The sequence below is a fragment of the Hakea prostrata genome, chromosome 2 (assembly GCF_041222555.1).
Source record: "Hakea prostrata isolate BN-2017 chromosome 2, UWA_Hpros_2, whole genome shotgun sequence".
NCBI classification, from domain to species: domain Eukaryota; kingdom Viridiplantae; phylum Streptophyta; class Magnoliopsida; order Proteales; family Proteaceae; genus Hakea; species Hakea prostrata.
The window spans coordinates 69194231-69216882 of NC_142601.1; the positions used below are offsets into that span (position 1 = coordinate 69194231).

Consider the following 22652-nt stretch of genomic DNA (forward strand, 5'->3'; position numbering starts at 1 on the left):
AGTGACCCTCGAGCAGCAATTGAATTGCATTCCTTAGGAACAAAATGAAAACCAAGCCGTAACAAGATTAATAAACACCCAAATGTCATTTTTTTTCCATCCTTCCATACATAACCAAATATGGAAAGATTCTTCCAAAATTTTAACTCTGCATTATAAATACCAAAGCACAATACTGAGGAAATTAAGTTTAGGTCTGCATGATAAATATCACCAAAGCTCAATACTGTAGAAAAAATTAAGTAAAATTTGAAAAAAGTATCACAGAGAAAACAAACTCGTAAATGGAGATCTCCTCAAAAAACCGATAATTTGTAACTTAAAAACAGTTTCAAGTGAATCTTTAAGGGATGAGATTTTAAGGAACCAAACGATTTACATTGTAAATCATGATTTTTAAAAATCACATTCTGAAAAACCAAGAAATGAGTTGCCAGGGTCCAAACTCTGTTGCACATTCCATGGCTTGCCAAGACACCCCCCCGTCTGGCATCTTTCTGTCCCTTGGTTGACACCATTGAAGATTCTCTGTCAAGCTTTTAATCCGGCCAACAGTAATTTTTTGTTCCGTTCGTTAATGACGTTGAAGCAACCCTTCCCCTTCCTTGTAAATTCTGCCATTTTAAACTGCAAAAAAACTTAATACTTTCCACCTGCATTCAGATAACGGGTTTTCTTGCTTTCTCTAAGTTTCATTGAAAAACCAAAGCACAGTGATCAGAATTATGATTTCAATTTTTCCTTCTACTAGTTAACGTATAGAAAAGGGCGGGTAAGTATAGCTAGCAGAAAAAACAGTGCCTTCTGAATAATTCCAAACTCAAGACTATAGTGGGCAAAAAGAAAAACCTATGATTGGTTAATCTAATATCCCTATTACAAGCACACTGTCCAAAGAGAAAGCCTTCCTTCACTGTGAAAAACCAAAGGAAACTGGGTAGAAGATTAAAAAAAAAAAAAAAAAAAAAAAAACCAACCCAAATTAGCTAGCATGCTCCTGTATCAAGGGAACATACCGTGACAATATGTAAGGTAAAGTACAATCTCGAGGCACAGGGCAAGCCAATCAAGAACTCTTAAGTATGTACAGTTGATCAAACCCGTACACTCTAAGCGACATAATTAAATTTGATTGAACCGTGGTAGCAACTTGATTTGGCTAAAACTCAGTACAAGACCCTGAAAAACCAAGAGAACTGATCAGTAGGTGTGTTGCCAGATTTGATGAGATTGCTTAGATGGTACTCCCTGAGAACCACCCAACCCATCATTGGGGTTAATATGTGGATGTTCAGCTGAAACTCCATGCTGTGACTGATAGACATTAGGGTATTCTCCATACTGTGAAGGTTGCTGAGCCTGTCGATATCCACCGTGTGGCTGATTTTGCTCCTGGAAGCTGTAGTATGTGTTCGGGGGAACAGGAGACACTGTTCTTGAACCAGGCCCATGGACCCAAATGGCAGTGTTCTCATTCTGTGGAAATTGAAAAACAAAGACTATTAATATCGTCGAAGTAGTACTAATTAAGTAGAACAAAAAGAGAGGACAAAAGTAAGCCAGCACCTGTTGGAGAGGAGCATACTGATTGCTGTCCTTGTATTGAGACCTTAAAACATCCTCATAACCAATGGTCGTGCTTGGTGGAGTAGACGACTGATTAAGTGGAAAGCTTCCAGGAATGTTACCTGAACTCCCAAAGCCTCCATAACCAGCAGTAATAGCACCCGACTGCTGCAAATTGCTTGGTGAAATACTATTTTTATATTGTGGGAGCAGGTACTTAATGCCAGCACTATGTATAGCAGCGGGAGATTGATGGTATGCACTGTTCCCGGTATAAGCCTGCTGGAAAGCAGATGGCACAGCAGAAGGCATATATGTGTAACTCTGAGGAAGGAATGGGTAGCTAATCATGTTCGCAAAATGACCCAAAGGAAGAGTTGGTTCAGAGAAAGGGTGCATAGCTAGGTGCTGAGGAACTGCAGGTCCACTGGCTATGCTTGTACCAGGCAAGGTTGGAACAGTTGGCTGGGGCGTAGAGAAAATACCCGGCCTTATGGCCTGCATGTGTTAAAGAAAACAATAAGATTGCCTACTGAATGTGAATCAAATTTTTAAAAACAATCAGATGATAGCATACTTAAGCCCTAAGCAGAATTCCAAACTTCACAGCCATTGCATAGTGAAAAGAATAATTGTAAAGGCATCAGTGTCTAAGTCATATGGGCAGGCCCCAACATACCTTGTTGGTGCCACATTGTACCTAGCAGGGGGTGGGGGGAGGTTTGAATTGAACAGTTAAGACCCGAGAACCGTGACGACTATTGTACGCAGGCTGAGGAGCTGGGCAGAATTTGAAGTAGGAGGCAATTCCACTCTCCAGGTTCATGAAACATACTTTTTATTTTATCTCTAATTTAGTGCTCAACACATTCACAACCACTCAACTAGCCAAATCAATTCAACTGGGTTTAACTCAAGACATAAAAGTTACAGAATCAAAAAGTTCTGGCAATCCTATACCACAAATGAGTGACATACCTCTGGCATGGAAGCAGATGAGCCACTGATAGAAGATCCAGTAGTGTCGTACTTTGTGGGCATGGAATGATTTGCAAGAAAAGGTGAGTAGGAAATATCAGATTCCCTTCCAGAATGATTAGTTGGTGCCAATAAATTACTTGGTAAAGAGTTTGTATATGCTTGCTGCAAAACAGTACACAAAGTAAAGAAATGCTGTCAAGCATGTATTATTTACTACAGTAACTCAACAGGAGATATCAACAACATATTTTAGTAGAACCCAAGATTTATCACAGCATTTTTTTTGTTCAAACACACTACCAAGCAGAAGTCAGTGAACGCAAGGCAAATCAAGGTTTTTTTTACTGTCTTTGGTAATTGGTCATTCTTCTTCCTCCTAGTTATTTCGTTCTACATCCATCTACAATTCCAACTTTGATCCCTTAAAACTGCTCTCTTTCCCTCAATCCCTCACCTTACGAATCCTGCTCATGTGGCTCAAAAGCCTCCAATTTTCTCCACCTTTTTTTTTTTTTTTTTTTTTTGTGGGGGGGGGGGGGGGGGGTTTGGGGTTTCAATCATATGGACCTTGTTTCTCATTCAACTACGTCCAAAGTGACCATCAACCTAAAGCTCTCTTTTTCCTCTCTCTCTCTCTCTCTCTCTCTCTTCTCAAAACCTCAATTTCTACTGTAATCCCCCAAATATCAACCCATTGCTTAAATCATCCAGTCAAATCCCTCACTCAACCGATGACCAGTATTAAGTGGACATGGACCTTTGGAAATCAAAACATCTTATCACAGATTCACAGTAATTTAAACCAAGGAGGGGTCGACTAATTTTACTGTTATTTGATGAATAGCAGAGTTTCTACGGTTTTGGGAGCTTACGGCTAGGTTTTTAGGTCTTAGGTCAAGTTGGATTTGATTGGCAATTGAAGTATAGGTGCCTAGCTATTTTCTTAAGGGAAAAAGTTCCATCCAATTCTCATTTTGATATTCTTTCTGCAATTTAATTTTCCAGATTAGGTTAGGGCCGCACAAGGTAGGGAGACTTTGTAAGGTCCCCCCCCCCAGGGGAGAGGGCTGTTGGTTGAAACCTAAGGCTCTAGGGATGATTTAGGAGCTAGACCTAATGCGGCTAAGGCTTTACAAGAGAGGGACAGCAGGGTTTTAGGTTTTTACAGGTTTAGAACTTCCCTGAAAATTGCCACAGGTAAGAGAGAAGAGAGGTAGGGCTAGGGAGGGCTTAGGGCTTGGGTTTGGAGCTGGGAAATAGTACTCGCTGTATCTGCGAAGAGGATGAGAGAATTACTGCTGCTGCTGAATGATGAAAGAATGAAGAAATACCCACACAAGGGCAGCCGCAAGGTTCCTCCTTGGAAACCCTACCTCACCCCATCAAGCCTCCTTAGCTTTCAATTCTCAGCAGTTCCATTACTTCCAAATTGTAGCCAAATAAAGGGATCCCAATAGAACTCGATACTAGGGAGGTACATTCTAAAAGAACTTGAAAGACTTCTATTCTAACCTAAACTCCTACTCAACTTAACTAATGACAACTTGAAATTAAACAGATGACTACCAACAACTTCTAGAACTCTTACTCAAACTAAAACAAAAGTATCAAACAGTAATGTCAACACTCAACAGTGTCACAGCCTTTTTTTGGAACCCTGAAAGAGTACTATTTAAAGATTGTGTGAGGCCCAAGAGCAGATTATGTGAAGAACTTTTATGAAGACTCAAGACTAAAGACTTTCTAGATTTTATTTAGTATCTATTTTAGTGTTACCTAAATTCCTAGTTTCTACATTAGTATTCATGCATGTGGCTGATTGATAAAGCCTAGATTCTAATTTTTTTTCTTCTAATTCCAGTATTTCTATTGATGAGGATATCAGCGAGCTCAACAAAGTCTAGTAGTTTCTGTATTTGATGTAAATCGGATTGTTGGAGAGCAAGTATTAGCACCCAATTAATACGTAATAGGCTGTTTTCATGAGCTTTGCTTTGTGTCATTATTCTCTAGTCTCTTCCTTGAGTGGTAAGAAGGGTGAGGACATTGTATTTGAGAGCTAAATACCTAAATTGAGGAACCTAGTTGAGAAAGCAGAACCACCTTTACTTTCTATTTATCCCATTTCTTCTTGTTCAAATTCAACCTGATTTCAAGACCAGCAGCTGCTACTTTTCAGAGTTATCTACCTGCTGAAGCCTACAACTTGAACCAGTCCACCTTCATAACTGCAAGTGATCTTAAGTTACTAATTCTGTCCTTAAATTCATTTCTTTGTTGGTGGGTTACTTGGGGCTAAGTCATTGATGATCATAGTCTTATAATGTCTTGTTCTCAGAGTGGTAACATTCGAGGTTTCAATCTCCCCTTCAAAAGCTAACCACTGAAATGAAGGAAATGCTTCTTGTCGACAACAGAGCAATCATATGAGCAAGTTTTCCTTGATCAGCAAGAAAACATATAACAAAAAAGAGGAAAAATGCAGAATCACTTCTATATCTCCGTTTCTTCTCCACTCCCTTCTCTGCTGCAATCTTCACCTTCTTTCATTAATAGCCCTGTTCTTCTGAGCTAGGCTCTGACTGGGGAATGACAGCCTAGGGAATTCACTTGGGTTAGGGAATGCACACACACACACACACTTCACAAATACTTGGTGTTTTTTTTGTTGCAGGGTTGAGGAATAGGGACTGAGATTCAACTGAGCATCTGACGGAACTCTTCAAAATATATCATCTACAGTGACTGTCAACTACTCCATTTATTTCACAGGTTTGAAAATATGTAAACAATAGGCAACAGAGCATTTAATCCATGAGCCAAAATCTTCAATCTGTAGCCTGTAGACCTGGAAACAATCTACACTTCACCATGAATCGTAAACCATACCTGTCAGTAACCTTTAAGGCATCGGCTATTGAGCAAGCTTTATTCTGTACCCTTTATCTTTGCCATTTACGGAAATTTTCCTTTTCTGGTCCCTTTCTTCATTTCCTAAATCTCATCTGGAACTTGGTCGATGGCGCACCCGGGAAGAAATGTTCATGCCAGAGGACTCCGTCCTCAACAGAACCCTGCACTTGGAACTAACATCGGCCGTGAGGGGAGAGACAAGGCTAGATACAAGGAGGGTCAAAGAAATGATGTTGTTGTGAAAGAATGGAAGGAAACAAGCATACCGGAGTTGGCGGAACTGGAGGTAGCTTCAAGAACGATGTACGGCAAGATCGTTGGAGAGACTTTCGAAAACACCTCGGCAATTTGCAGGTATCTGCTAGAGCTTTGGCTCACGGCAGGAGTGCTTGACATTTCAATAATGGGCGACGATGGCTTCAAGGCGATTTTTAAGAGGGAGGTGAACCGAAACAAGGTGTTATCACGGGCGCCATGGTGGGTGGGAAATGCTCTGTTGCAGCTGGCTTTGCAACCTATAATGGAGACGCGAGGAGAAACGGGGCCACCGATACCGGTTTGGATTCAACTACAACGGATCAGGCTTGACTGCTTCGACTATGAACTAATCTTGAAGGCAGCAACGGAAATAGGGAAAGTGGTGGACATCCAACTGGAGGCAGAGGGCTTGAACTCACCTGATGATTCAGCTAGGGTGAAGATCATGCTCTATAAAACCCGTCCAGTGAAACCGTTCGCTCAGATCTTGAGCAACAATGACGAGTGGGTACATGTACAAGTAAAATATGAATTGTTGACGCTATGCGAGATCTGTGGGATGTTCACACACTCGATGGAGCGATGTCCATCGTCTGGCAAGGAAGGGGAAGACCGAGTTGGAAAGGAGGAGAAGATATACATAGACCTCATCACATCTCCAATCGTCTTCGGGAAAGATCGCCTATTATCCTCTAAAGCTTTACAAAATTTACTGACATTACCAATGAGGGTGAGAAAGTGGGGCACAGAAAGACGATGGCAAGTAAAGGAAGATTCCCGAGCAGGATTGTGTGGAGGAAATCTTGGAGGACTGCGAGGAGGAGATCATGAAGAATCTCATGGAGGAGATCATGGAGGATCGCGTGGAGGAGATCACGGAGGATCTCGTGGAGATGGGCGATTACGAGAACCTAACAAGCAGGGAATGATTCCATTTGAGAAATACTTGGAGAAAATAAGGGAAACAAATCAGGATAATGTGCAAATCAATGAAACCGGGAAAGGGAAGGAGCAAATCACGGAGGAATCTCAGGAAATATTTCAGGGAAAAATTAAATCTCTTGGAATTGGGAGGGAAGTAAGAATCGAGTCAACAAGGGTTACAATGGCTTCCTCGATTCCAAAACCGAAAGAAAGGAGATTTGCTTCAATAAAACAAATCAACTCAGGGACTGTTGCAACAGATTACCAAAAGCCGGTGGACCAAAAAGAAAAAGATATGGGAAGAGCTGGCCCGATGCACTCGGCTGTCAAGATACGAAGATCGGTCGGTGAAGGGTTCGAGTCGTCACATGGTGCAAGAAAAATGGGTGGCGAGGATCATCAAGGGAAGGCGCCCATCTCGTTGACCGGCGATGTTAATGGTGAGACTGAAATGATGGAAAAAGGAAAAGGAAAAAAGAGGGAGAAGAAAGGCTGAAAGCTCCTGGTTCATCGAACCCATGCAACCAGGAAAATAAAATGAAAGAAAATTTTGTGATCCCAGAAGAAATCAAAAATGGAGGAGATAATAAAATAGAAAAGAAAAAAGGGAAGGAGGAATTGTGTGGTGATTTGGTAGAGGTTACAGAAGGGGCGATGGAAGGGGACCAGACAAAGGACTCTGAGGTGCTAAAAAAAGATTCTAAACATATTGGAGAAAATGGAAAAACTCGATCGCGTCACTATCAAAGGCCTCAAAACCAAGTTGGTTACGTTTGCATCTAATTGCGAATGCTCGAAATTAGTGCCAAATTCTGAAATAACTATGGCAAAATCTACACCAAACACATGTGATGCCAGTACACAGACTGATGAGGGCTCCATTGAAATTATTCCACAGTTGGCGGATCCCAATGACATAACTCTTCTTCCTAGTAGGAAGCGACTAAGGACCATTCCCAAGATTCCTGAAAACCCAGTTTTTTCACAACTGCAGCCCTTTGAAAGCCTTAATCCCTTTATTGATGCCTTATTAAAGGACCCTCAGGATACACAGGTAATGTTTGGTGAATCATGGGAACCAATGGAGGCTCAGTACACTCTCAATCCAGATTCCGAAATACCTATGCAACAAACAGCACAAAACTTGTCCATGGAGCACGATGCATTCCCTAAACCAGTGGACGAACCAACGGTTGGCATTCCCCAGAGCTTCTCTCAGGTCTTTCCATATCACAAGTACTCTGAGTTTTTCGATTTCTGCATTGTGTTCTTTATTTCAATTCTTGCTATGTTTAACATTTGGAGGAAAAAACTTGATAAGACATCTAGGAATAGATTCTCTGCATAATCTCTACCTATTATCATAATCTCTTGTTCACAGTCCTATTCTACATGAGAGTGTTTAGTTGGAAACTATTGTGTTTTATTTTCCCTTGTTTTTATTTCTTTGCTGTGATATAGTCTGCCAAATTTCATTTCATCAATTTTGCTTGTGGGGATATAGAAGGTGGGATTTTGTCGAAAAAAAATTGGAATTTGAATTTAGATCTAGTTTGGTTAATAATGAAGTTTTTGGCATGGAATGTGAGGGGAATTAATGGTTCCTTTACCCAACAATGCTTAAAAAAAACCCTGAAAAAACATAGACCTGACTTAGTTTTTCTATGTGAAACTAAGTGTAGGGATCATGTGTTGTTCGTGGAAAACAAAAAAGGCCTATTTAGAAATTATGTGATTACCGGTCACGAAGAAAGTTTAGGACCAAGAGGGCTGAAGGGGGGGCTACTTGTCCTAAATTCTTTGAACTGCAACGCTAAGGCGTTTTTCTGGGATAAATCAATGTTTTCTGTGAGATGCTGGATTGAAGGAAGGAACTATGTGGTATGTCTGATCTACGCTCCTCCACAATATCTAGATAGGAAAATATTCTGGGAAACATTGGGAGCAAACTTACAAAGCATTAATGAAACTTTTGTCATTTTAGGAGATTTCAATGAACTCCTGGATCCTAATGACAAAATTGGTGGTGTGTTTCGTCCTTCTGGAGCCATGGCTGGACTTACAAAAATCATTCGGGAGGAAAATTTGACTGAATTTATAGCTCCAGGATGCACCTTCACTTGGACCAATAAGCAAAAGCCACCCAATTTGATCAAGGAAAAACTTGATAGGATTTATTCTTCTCCTTTTTGGGTAAGCTGTTTCCCGAATCAATTGGTGGACCCACGGCTAGGTCTGATCACAATCCGTTAATTCCCAAACCTTTCGGGATAATCTTACCTAGCAGTAAGTGCTTCCACTTTCAAAATGCATGGTTCTCTCACCCAGTATTCCCAAATGATCTCCACAATGCGTGGATGAAAAACAATTCCTGCCCATTGAATGAGAAGTTGGCCTCCTTGTCTAGATTATTAAAAAATTGGAATAGGTCGGTGTTTGGGATGGTGGACAATCTTTTTCATAATTTGGCCCTAGAAATTGATTTGCCAGAGCAACAACAGAAACCGGATTGGGAAGTAATACGGGAAAAGAAAATGAGAATGGCATGGGCACTAGAGGCGGAAGAGATGTTCTGGTTTCAAAAATCAAGAAGTCAGTACATTAAGGATGGGGACAAGAATACTAGGTATTACCATCTATCTAGCAAGATCAACATTCACTCGAGGGGAGTGACGGGAATCTCCGACAAGGGTCAATGGTTTTCCAAACCGAGTGAGATTGCGGGCGTTTTTGCAAAATATATGCAAAACCTGTATCGACCTTTGGAATCTCTTGACCCCGAATTCATTGAATGTCTGTTTCCTAGGAGTGACCTATCCGGGATACCACTCTCACATATTCCCAGCTTGTTAGAAATCAAGGAAGCAATTTTTTCAATAGGAGCCCACAAAGCACCAGGGATTGATGGGTTTAATGGGTTTTTTTACCAAAAAGCTTGGGATTTGGTATGTGGAGACGTGAACAAGTTCGTTTCAGAGTTCTTCGTTAATGAAATCTTACCTCACGGGGTTAACCACACTTTACTATGCTTCATTCCCAAAATTGACAAAGCTTCTGATGTCTCAGATTTTAGACCAATTAGTCTCTGCAATGTGTCCTATAAAATCATAGCTAAAATTCTAGCTAGGAGATTAAAGACACTTTTACCTGGCCTCATTTCTCCTTGTCAAGGGGCCTTTGTAGCCCAAAGACAGATCACGGACAATGTAATTGTGGCTCATGAAATTTTTCACTACATGCGAAAAACTCACAGTAAGAAGGGTTTCATTGCCTTGAAACTAGACATGTCTAAAGCCTATGACAGGGTGGACAAAGGGATTTTAATTAGAATTTTCCAATTTTTGGGCTTTGACGACAAATGGTGCAGAATCATCGATGAACTAATTTCTTCGCCTACATTTTCTGTCAAGATCACAGGCTCTCCTTATTCTTGGTTCAAGGGTGAAAGGGGTTTGAGACAAGGCTGTCCACATAGCCCATATCTCTTTCTCTTCATCATGGAAGTATTATCCCGACTCCTGAATGAATATAAATCACTTAAACTCCTGAATGGCATTAAGGTAGGAAGGGGAGCACCGGAAATAACACATTTGTTTTTTGCCGATGACACTTTCTTATTTTGCAAAGCAGAGATTGAGGAGGTCCTGGCCCTTAAAGCCGTACTAGAGTTGTTCTCAAACCTAACAGGGCAGGAGATAAACTTTGAAAAAAGTGGAATCTTTTTTAGTAGGAATGTACCAAAGGAAGAAAGGACCCCGATCCTTTCAATATTGAGGGTTCCTGAAATCAAGGGCGGAACAACGTACCTGGGGTCAAATTTGATGCAGGGAAAGGCGAAAACAAGAACTTTACAAAAGGTGGTGGACCGGATGATGAAAAAAATGACGTTGTGGAAAGCAAAGAATCTGTCCTACGCAGGGAGGGGAGTGATAATGCAAGCATCAATACAATCTATGACATTATATCAGATGCAATTTCTGAAATTCCCAAAGACAAAGTGCAAAAAAATTGACAGCATCTGCAAAAGATTTTGGAATGGACAACCGAACAAAAACAAATAGTTGAACTTAATTGCATGGGAAAGGTTTTGCCAACCAAAAATCCTGGGAGGATTAGGTTTCAAAAAAATGGAAGACTACAATGACTCTTTGTTACTGAAGCTCGGATGGAGGATTCTTACAAACCCAAGGGCAGTGTGGGTACAGGTTCTTCATGCGAAATACTTCAATAAACGAAGTTTATTTGATCCAAAGGTAAAACGAAAGAAAGGCTCATGGATCTGGAACAGCATTACAAGTATCCTCCCACAACTAAAGACCATGGTGAAAAGACTAGTCGGAAATGGACGGGATACTTCGTATTGGTTCAATCCATGGGAACCAGGCCCGAACATCACAAAAAGATCACGATACCACAGGATGGCCAGAAAATGCGACACTGGCGGAGGTGATGCATAATAGGCATGGTCATGCACAAGCTGGATCAGCACCTGACACAAATACAAATACAAATGCGGTGATATCTCTTCCTTTAATTTTAACTGATCATGAGGACCGTTGGTCCTCCACTATATCTTCAAATGGAGAGTTCTCAGTTAAACTAGCTTATCAACAAATCATGAAACAACGTTTCATGAACAAAGATAATCAATATGCTAGTTGGTGGAAACATTTGTGGAAACTGCCCATACACCCCAAATTTAAAGTTTTTTTTTGGCGTGTCTTAAATGCAGGACTACCCAGACGTGCAAATCTCGCACAATGGATGGACACTCAAGATGAGTGTGCAATGTGTGGGAAAGAAGCAGAAACCACATGGCACATCTTTATCTCATGTGACTGGGGAAAGCGCATACATGCGGCGGGACCACTGGGACTACGTACAGAAAATTGGACGGATAACTCTCTAATTAATTGGTGCCAAAACATGGGAAGTCAATTAAACAACCTCAACAACTTTCAGGGGTTTATGTCCACCTTTATCTCATGTGACTGGGGAAAGCGCATACATGCGGCGGGACCACTGGGACTGCGTACAGAAAATTGGACGGATAACTCTCTAATTAATTGGTGCCAAAACATGGGAAGTCAATTAAACAACCTCAACAACTTTCAAGGGTTTATGTCCACCTTCATTATAACTTGCTATTTCATATAGCAAGAAAGGAATGAAACGGTATTCAATCATAAAGTTCCCAACCCCAACCAGGTGCTCGGGAAACTAATGTCTTGGATAGGGGCTTTAAAACTACAAAGGGAGGAAGAGAATACTAATATTTACAGTCATAATAACTTTGGGAATAATTATAATTTGGAAGAAAATCTATGCAACAATAAATTAATAACTAACAAATGTATTTTGTTGTGTGCAGGGGTTCCTAATCAACAACTAGGGATCGTAGGATGGAGTGTGGGAATATACAAAGACAGACATATACAATATGTCAATTATGGAAAGCAAAAGACGAAGGTGTGGTGAAGGCGATGCTTGATGGACTTCAAATTGGAATGTCAACAGCTTCACAACGTGGGTTAAGTATAGATGAGATATGGACAAACAATTCACAAATCGCTCATCTATTACCTAAGCCTACAAAACTAAAGTGGTCTATGGCAGAATTAACAAGTCTTTTGGATTTAGCTAAAACCACAAAAAATGGTTAAATTTGATATTTTCCCAAACAGTTCACTCCAGATGCGTTTTGAATATTTTGCTAATCTAGCGTTTAATCAAGAGGATTACTATAATAACATTATAGTAGTCCTTGTAAGTGTTTCCAGACTTAATTTTAATATAGCTTCCTTTTCTTCGATCAAAAAAAAAAATTCTCCCCTTCATCACCTGGATCTGCTCTTTTCTTTCATTTCGAGGTTTCAATCTCCGCCTTCATCACCTTGGATCTGCTCCTCTTTCATTCCATAAATGACTCACCAATGATTGAGCTTTTCAAATTTATTGATACATCAAATTTAATGTTAACCATTATATTATTAAAGTTCGTTACTTTTGATTTCTTATAATGATGCAATATGCCCTTTTCCCCCAAGTAGATACAACTCCCAGATTTTGTGAGAGAGAAAGAACACAAATTAGTAGAATACAACAAAATTAGTTGAATTGACCACGACAATTACAACATAAAATAAGAACCCAGGTGCAAATTTTGTTTATTCACTCTAGATCTTACCAAACCTAAAATAAAATTAGCATTTGGAGAAGAAATTAAGGGGTGGCCTTGGCACAACGGCCAATGAGCCACAGTTGCAACCTGAGGTCAAAAGGTACCGAAACAACCCCTTAGCAAAAATTGCTAGGCTATTGGGTAAGGCTGTGTAGGAAAATTGCCTCCAACCCTGCTTGTGCAGAAGCCTTCGGCCCTGGCGCCCTATATGGAGAAAAACAAAATTCAGGCTTACTCCGCAACTCAAATACATGAATCCTGTTTCACCATTCCAGTTTGCAAAAAGCCTTGGGAACCCAGTTAAACTTGAGTACTGCTCATCATTCACAAATTGATGGACAATCTGAGCGAACAATTCAGATTTTGGAAGATATGCTTAGATCATGCATTGTGAATATGCGTGGCAACTGGGATGAACACATCGCTTTTGTTGAATTTACCTATAACAACAGTTATCAAGCAACAATAGGCATGGCTCCATTCAAAGCTTTGTATGGAAACATTTGTAGGACACCTTTGAATTGAACTGAGATTGGCGAAAGGAAAGTGTTAGGTCCAGAAACAGTCATATTAGTAGTAAACAAAAAGGCATCTCGTCTCTGTTCAACACTTCTCTCAAGATGATTTTTGGCACAGATAAGTGTTTGATAAACTAACTTTACACATCCACAGGCAAATTTTGCTTCTTGAAAAAACACAAATACAAGGCACACAGATTCACATGATAGTATCCAACAAAGAGACACATTAAAAACAAGCTAATATCCAATCTCCTTTTTTTTGGGGGGGGTGGTTGGGGGGGGGGGAATCTCCTAGGTATCAGGCAGCAAGTAATACGGATCATAATGCAGCTATAAACAATTACCATAACATTTGAAAACGGATTGAGATTCTGCATCTGTGAACTTGTTTGTGCATAGGAAAATGATGCATTTGGCTGCGCGGTGTTTTCAAAAGTGTAAGCAGGTACAGAAGTCGGAAAGGTATACAGGTGTCCATGTGTAGCTTCTGCAGTATCTTGTTTCATCACCTCAGGATGTGAGGACGGAGGAGACTCAAACCCAGTATTGGCTCTAGTTCTAAGATCAACATTCCCATCAGATGTGGTTCTGATCTGCTGTTCATCTCCATAATACTCAGGATTTCTGTTGTAGCAGAGTACATATTCATTAAACTCTACACATAACCGTTGCACAACAAAATTCAACAAATAATTTGAATGATAAGGCATACCTGGCTTCTGAGTGATGGACTGATGAACTCTCTAAAGCCTCTGGGGTTTCCTCCAAGTCACTTTTTGGGGTTTTAGATGCAAATGACCCAGAAAATGAACCACCGATACCAGAGCCAAAGCTACCAAAGCTCAAGTGTGAACATTCCGCACTAGGGACTTGCAAATGGTTTGGGATTATGACAGCAGGGTGTTCCTCTGAAGGCAAAGCACCAAGTTCATCATTCCGTAAACTCAACTGCTGCAAGCTCACAGCTGCTGATGACACTGCTACACTGACATCCTCAACTGAAGGTAGAGAATAACTAAGAATACATAAGTTTAAGCTGAGCAACAAATTTCCATAAATATATTATTGATAAATGATATTCTATGAAGATTTACAGGGGGAAAAAACATAAGAAACAATTTTCACGCTGAAGGATAATAAAGAAAAGACCTAGTGTGTGAGTGTGTTTGTGTTTCTTTTTTTGGTTGGGAAGCAAGAGGGGTGGTAAGTAGTTTGCAAATTGGAGAATAGTCTCCACCAACTAGGGGACCCACAGACAAGGATATTTTGTGTTTAGAACATACCAACCATCTAAAATCTAGAATTAGAGGCAACATATATAAACCAAATTTTCTGAAAACTTATTTTTGACATCAGCAAAAAATATCAATAAGCAGCACAGACCAATACCATAAAACATTAGCGAAGGACTCCAAATAAAAAAGAGGGGGGGGGGGGGGGGAGGAAGAAACTTGAGATATAAAACGGTAATACACATTGACTAAAACCCCATAAAGCACCTACAAAAACCAGGGCATAAAACCTCAAGAGCATTCCATCTCCACCGAACTCTACAAGTTAGCAAACTCATCAGAAAACATTACTCATACTACAGCCACACTAAGGAACTAGCGGATACAAATTCTACAAAGCAGAAGCAGATCTTAACTAGAAGCATGCACCATGGTTGTCAAGGCGGCAAGACGACCAAAGCAATTGGGGCTCCGCCTTGGCAATTAGGTGACAAAGCGGTGCCCAGGAGGCAATAAAGCGACCAAAGCGATTGGGTTAAAATTTTCAATACAACTACTTTCAAACTATTTTTCAATACAACTACTTTATATAATAAGCTAAACAAATATTCAATAGTCACATTCATCCAAAGAAAAAAAACATTCAAGAATCGTAGTTATGAAAAATTATTCAAAAAAAGAACACAAACATAAGTTCATCTCATCAAACCATGGTTGTCAAAGCGTCCGCTTAGGCATTTACTGATTCATTGATTCTTGACGTTGAATATGGCTTATGCTCCACATTTTGTAGCCGACGGGCACGGGGTCCCGCTCCCTGATGAGCGGGCGGGGGTCCGGAGAGGTTGCCTCCGTGAGGGTGTGGGGGCAGCGCCCCCAGAGCCAAAAATAGGTTCTTTGTCACTTTGGGCCTTGGGAGTTCTTTTGCAGATTGGGTGTCAATTAAGCGGTTCAAAACAAAGCAGTTGAAAACTACTTTGCCGCCTAGGCGGACGCTTTGACAACCATGGCATGCATTTACCAAAGGATGCCATGTGCTACCAGATACAAGATACGAGGATAACATGTACTACCAGATATTTATCATAAGACAAGTTTTTGGTACACCATTCCTTCTCGTCATTCTTGTTGCAGTTAAAACTCCCTCAAGAATTTACCCCCAAAAAAAAATTCCCTCAATAAATGAGTTTACACTACATTGAAGGAAAATGAGCACTCTTCGGCAGTAGCTGATTCACTCTTTGACCCTTCCTATCTTGGTTCATACAGGTTCTCCATCCCTCTTACCTCTCCTAATTTCTCCTTAAAACAAAGAAACTACATTAAAAGGAAGGGGAATTCTCCCCTACTGCCAGCAACCTTAAAAAAGTATGATTGCTAATTTGCAAAAATATATTTTCTTTGTCTACAAGGAAAAAGAGAAAATTGTCTTAATCTATTGACATTAATAGGGAACAACAATCCCAAACCACACCATGGGTGCCCAGATTTCTCTTTCCGAATCTGATTTCACATAGATAACACAAATAATATCCTTACTTAGGGAAGAGGAGAGAGAGCACTCATGCACCCAATAATAACAATATATAAACTATAACATCCATCTCTTTCTCAACTTCTCCAAATACTATTTCAATTTTCGACTCTTCCCCACCAACCAATTCTTGCCTGGATTTAAACCCTTCCATGTCCTATTAAGAATCTAGTATCCAAATATCCCGAGATATTGGGTTCACCTCCCCATTATTTCCACTCTTCCACCTCATATATGAGGTCAACAAACTGCATTGCACTTCCAGTTAGAATCCGCTGCCCCAAATGGTGATTAGTTCTACATTCTTTGCCCATATATCGCAGAAACTACACCAACCAAACGTTGATATGTACAGGTATTGGAAAAACTGATTACCGACCATTGGTTAAAATATTTATCCTAATTCCTAAGATAATAAATAACCATCTTGAACCTCAAGTAGAATGATGATTAAAAGAAAATTATGCCTTGAAATGAACAGCTAAAATATACAACAAAAAACACAGAGAAAAGGGGGGAACCAATAATAAGAAGAGAAACCAGAAAAATGAAAAAGAAAAAGAAGAAGAATGAAATAATAACCAACATCACGGCAATATTAAGTACAGAATCCTATTGGTTACCTTCATGAGGCTCAAAAGTATTCCTGTGAGGATGCATGGAGCTGTTCTCGAATGATGATGCATCATTAGAATTGGATAAACCTCCAGAATTATCTTCCTGTATATGCTTAATAGACGCAGGAGTATTGCTGGCATGACCAGTGCAAAGGTTTTCATCAGTATTATCTCCTGTTGATACACGGGCCTCATCTGATAGGGATGTCAAATGATGATTAGCTCTATCAACATATGTATCAACATAAACCTCAGACACAGCAGATGATTCAAGGACAGAGGACCCATTGGCAGCCTGGGACTGCTCAACCAATGGCCATTCATCATGAGAAACCTGCAGGCTTGAAGCAATGCCTGGATCATGGTTTATCTCCGGAAGCTTGGAAGCAATGTCCTGACATGGATTTATGTTATGGTGCGACTCCACTGCTAAATATCCAGAAGCCCGGGGATGCTTAACCGTGTGCTGTGATGTGCCTCTTAGGACAGCACTAGGAGGTGGAAATGAAGCCTCATTTGACACAACTGGCATCCTTGAAGCCTTGGGCTTACCCATCCTTACTACATCAGCCATTGAAATTTGACCTGGGACCCCCACCCAAGCAGGTTGAAATCCAGGTGAAGGTTGTGAGGACACAGAGACACCATCACTTGTGCTCAGAGCATGTGATTTAATTTCAGCAATAACAGAATCACTGCAACAGATATTAACAAAATTTGTAAAAAAAAATGAGACTAAATAAAAGTCCAGCATATGAAGCATGTGCACTTCACCTAAAATAAACTCATAATAATAATAGGAGGTCCAACTTAAGATTACAACACAGATCATATTGCAGATTTGTGATATATGACAATATGTACCAGGGCAACGCAACAAAAAGCGTAAACCAAGTCAAATCTAACAACAATTTATAAGGGAGAAAGGCATAGCTATATTAAGCACTCAAGCTAAAGCTGCTTAGTTATGATTTAATACATTCAAAAGGGAACTAAAATCTGAGAACAATAGAAAGTGTCAGGTAACTCAATGAATAACTACTTCAATGACTTACGCACATAGCAGCAGAAAGTGTAGCGTAGACCAAGTGCATCTTATATGCACAGATACTAATATAGAAAGAAACATAATTATATTAAATATTGAGCAAAAAATTGTTCTCATATGATTTGGTATTTCCAAATGAAGATTTAAATTTGAGAATAGTAGAAAGTGCCAACTAACTGAATGAAGAACATGGGTTTCCAGAATAAAGTTCCAATTCCCAATTACCAATAATAAAAAGATCCAAATTCAAAATATTTAGAACTTCCTTCACTTCAATATGTGTGTGAGTGTGTGTACCAGGCCAACCATGAGAGAATACAGCTGACCACATGCACAACAGAAAAGGCTAAATCAGTAACAGCAATGCCAGCCAACATATTAGCTTTTTGTACAGTTATTTAAAAAAAAAGGTTCAGCTCACTATAACTGATAAACCAATGCAAGATGGCCATCAAGACACAAGTTGGCAGCAATGGTTGCCATGATTCATCTACTGAATCACCCAGCATAATTTTAAGAAGTCATAAGGTGAGGACTTTTTTAAATAAGGTTCTGTCAACTGCAATCCAATTCCTATGTGAATAACCAAGAATTTCCTCGACTGTGAATCTGTACAACAGTCAGTGGGTCATAGGAGTCACATATCAATTAGAAGCATGGTTCAGATACGACTTTAACAGTTTCCTGTCTCAGGAGAACATGGATGTTGTGCTTGAAAATGGGAAGGTGGAATCAACAAAGATTTACACAGATGGAAGAAGAGAAGGATTCCTGTCAAAACTTTTCCAGTAAGTACACATAGTTTGACGTTTTGACTGGATTAGATGGAAACTGAAATATTTTATGTTTCAGTGAAATTGTACATTGCAGTTGGCCATTTGAGTGTTCAAATGGCCAAATTTCAGCAAAAACTTTCAAGGAACCTAAATTCATCATCTCTCAAACATTTAGTAGTACAAGGTCGAAAAGAGTCATCAAATACTGTTACAGGAGTCACTTAGCCCTGCTAAGCACCACCACTCCATAGATATTATTTTAATGGTGAAGGAATGGTTCTACGAACGAAGGAAGAAAACTCAGACACAGATGGAATCCAATACTTTCCTTTACAAGAAGTTCCTCAGGAAAGGTTCTTCTCCCCCCCCCCCCCATCCTTCTGCTTAATAGATTCAACTTTCAGACCCCCAAAAAAAAAAATTAATAAATCAAAAATATAAAAAAATCCATTAACCTCAAGCAAGGTTTAAACTAAACGTTTCAGAAGTTAAAAATTTGGCTTTTATCGAGCTATTTTAGTTTATCTTAATTGTTAACAAGTAATCAGGATCCTTTATTACTTTGGGTTTATTAATAAACAAGTAACCAATGGCAGAAGTAGATTACGAAGAATGAATTCCGTGTCATGGTTTGGGAACTTATGAATTATCAAATTTTGAAAGCCTAAGTGACTGTGCATGTGCACTCTTCTCATTTGCCCACCCACAGCCTACCCCCCCCCCGGCCCTACCAACACAGAAAAGAAAGAAAAAAAATTTACGCATTCTTCTCGTCCACAGCAACTTTGAATTCTACCAGGCTAACTCCCTCCCCAAACTGGCCCTGCACCAGTTTTATTACCACTTCCTTTATTTTGATTTCATTGAAGTATTAAGAGTTCTGCATACAATAAATATTAAATTGTACATCGTAATTCATATCAATCTGCTTAAAAGAACATCCTTTATGCTATCTAATACAGAAAGGACTCTAATCTTCACTTTGGAGAATGAGTTAGATCACACCTCCCAATATATTGACAATCAAAATAGAGAAGCAATTGCTTCCCGATGATGGACTAAGGTTCCAAAGAAGCAGCAACACACAAGTATTGCAACACTGAGACAAGAAAGGAATCAAAATATTCTAAGCACACAATGACAATCAACATCCAAAGACAATACGTCAATACCACAGAGGCACAGAATGAATCTCAATCAAAGAGCATCATGAGTCATGACAATCAAAAGCCCAACTGAACTATACCCTACTCTAAATTGTTTCCCAAACGCACATGCAATCCCTAGTGTTTGATGTTGCAACACCACTGACCTGTAGGTATTATTTCCCACCATACCAGGTGCAAGGGACACTGAACTTGGAATGGCACTAGCCCCATCTTCTTTCTTGTACGAGGGTTTACCACGCAAAACTCCAGACTCTGACACAAAAGAAGCGACAGACTGTTAATTAAGATTGTACCACCAACATTGCATCTTGTTCCCATAATATTCGACCAGAAAATTGTCCTAGATTGCTTAATGATATGCACTTACCACTAGAGATGGGGTAAGAAGAGCCACCGCGTCCAACATTACGGTCTGGAACACTTCTACCACCTCCACGGTTTGAAGCAATGCTATTACCTCGTGACCTGGATTCCATATTCTCTTTGACCTAAGAAGAAGAAGAATAAAAAATTATAATTCAAATGATGATTATTGACTACAATTATTATCCCTGCATTTGAACACCACTATAGTTTCAATTGGAAATAACTAGATCTCTCTGTGTGTTTGTTAAGGCAAAGGTCATCCAAATAATACATTACAGCAGAAGTTCTTGAATAACTAGAAATACATAATTAATATTTATTGAAATGAAATGATAACAGTTACAATTTAAAGTGAGATTCCTACAGAAAATTGAGACTTGGAAGTGAGACAAATAGAATTGAGACAATCATAACAATCAGCTACGCCGTCATATAATAAAAAATAAGGAGATCCAATTTTTTCATAGCACGCACCCCTTTCTTCTTTTCACGTTTTCTCTTCACCTCTTGAAAAGAATCTACAAAGTGGACAAACATTATATCAGTAACAAGTTAAAAGACTCCAAAGCATTAGCAGCATTGACACCTTTTGTCCTGCTCCATAATTAAGACACCAGGAAAAAATAATGAATTATCATGAGAAACCAACTCAAAGTCACAAAAACAACATTGCAGTATATAGATGAAGTGACAGAAGTTCAAAAAAGAGAAGGAAATCGGAATACATCATCACTCGAATAAAATAATCTGATAAAAGAATTCCTTTTTGATTTATGAACTACCAATGTTAATCCATCTAGTAAAAGTTCGAAACTTGAAATGATGAGACTTCGACCAGCCATCTTCAAAGTGACAACAAATAATAAAACGCAGGCCAACGAATGATTAGCCATAGTCATGACACATACTTAAGAGCCACCATAAGGTCAAAGCAGCTGTTAATAAAACACAGTAACCTGAAAACAAGAAACTTATCATGCATAAAGTTATCTTTAGATTACTGGGGCTTCAGCTGGAAGTATTAACCTTAATGGATAAGGAATGAAGTTTGTCGCACAAAATTATGTCTATCTAGAATCCAAGATTAAGCAGTCTTCGCCAGCCACTGTCACGATTGCTATCAACATTACCAACACGCTTCCTTCAAAGGAAGAAAGGAAAGGGGAAATAAAGAAGAAAAGAAAAAAAACCAAACTAAGTACTAGGATGTCCATTAATGAAGAAAACCACAACCCTTCTTCCTGCACGGTAGTACATAACAACTTACTGAGTTCCTCCTAGGAAACGAATGGGAAAGGGTGAAACGTCGCTCTACACTAAAAAACAATAGAGCTAAAACCATTACATAAATCAAGCCAGCCAATGATAGCAACCCAGTAGAACATGCAACAAGTAGAAGACTGCAAACGAAAAAATCAGGTTTTGCAGGCCGAAGACCCAAAACATCATAGAATCCGACATTCTCAAGTCAGGAGAAGGGTAAAGATAATCTTTCCGGCGTGGCATGTTCGGAAGAAGGAAAATTAAAAAACGCATCTTTCTTGCACAAATAACAAACAAAGAAACATCCAAGTCCAATAATGGTATGACAGACCAACCAAAAAAAAAAAAAAAGGAGGAACGAATAGAACCACGAAAAGGGTTTTGCATCGAACCTTGAACGAGTAGCCTCTGAACGGCTTCGTTCGGGTCCATTTTACATTCTTTAAGCATGGCGTAGATCTCATGTTCAGGACAGTCAACAATCTCCTTCAAACTCAGAACCATCTTCCTCGACGTCGCCGGGATCGACGGTGCCCCATTATTGCCCTTCCCATTACTGCTACCTCCGCCGCCACTCATAGTATCTCGTCTAACCCAAAACCTCAAACAACCCTTCTCAAGACTCGGATCGAACGAATACGCCCTACTGATTTTCCTCTTCTTCCTTCCCCACTGCTCCGGTTTCTGCTTCTACTGCCCCAAAAACCGTGTCTCAGTTAACGCCCTCGTTGTCGCAGCAAAAACCCTCTATTTCTCTTTCTCTCGGTTAGCCTTTTTGCAGTTGTTTATCATAAATAATTTAGCAGTTTTAAAAGAGTAGCGTAATGGTAAGTGCTTTATATCGTCTAATCAAATTCAATTTTTAGGTTTTTGGGAATTTAAGATCCTTCGCTTCCTAATCAAAGTGAGAATAGTGAAGAACAAGTTACCATGACTGCATGACATTCCCTCAAAAACACGTTTTATGCTTTTTTTGGGTGTAGATAGATGTCTTAAACAGATTGGCACATCAAGTAAGCATTCGTTACGGCGGACTCTAAAAATAGCCGGTAAATAGCGAGTTGAGTTTTTTTGGTTTGAAATTTACGCTGCGTTTGCTTGTCTAGAAATTAGGGGAAATCAAATTAAGTGAAAAACAAAAAAGTTGTTATAAGATAAGATAAAATAAATTAAATAAAAATTAATAATTAGTAATAAAATTAAAAGTGAAGAATAAAATTTATCATGTAGTTGGACTTCTCAATGGAAAAAGAAAAGCAAAATTTTCATATTTGATTCAACATAAAAGTGTGGGTGGGGGGTG

The 22652-nt window shown here is 39.5% G+C and overlaps 1 protein-coding gene across 1 annotated transcript; it reads right to left on the bottom strand.

The window, feature by feature from the left end:
* Positions 1-485: 485 nt before the first annotated feature.
* LOC149026084 (uncharacterized) lies at positions 486-22331 on the bottom strand. The gene is made up of 10 exons (XM_089146326.1): positions 21742-22331; positions 20561-20604; positions 20088-20208; positions 19864-19972; positions 16734-17422; positions 14057-14342; positions 13689-13968; positions 2545-2709; positions 1567-2064; positions 486-1476 (listed from the first exon to the last, which is right to left on the bottom strand). The coding sequence occupies exons 1-10, from the start codon at positions 21926-21928 to the stop codon at positions 1201-1203; spliced, it is 2655 nt and encodes an 884-aa protein (XP_089002452.1). The 5' UTR covers positions 21929-22331; the 3' UTR covers positions 486-1200.
* Between the last annotated feature and the right edge of the window lie 321 nt (positions 22332-22652).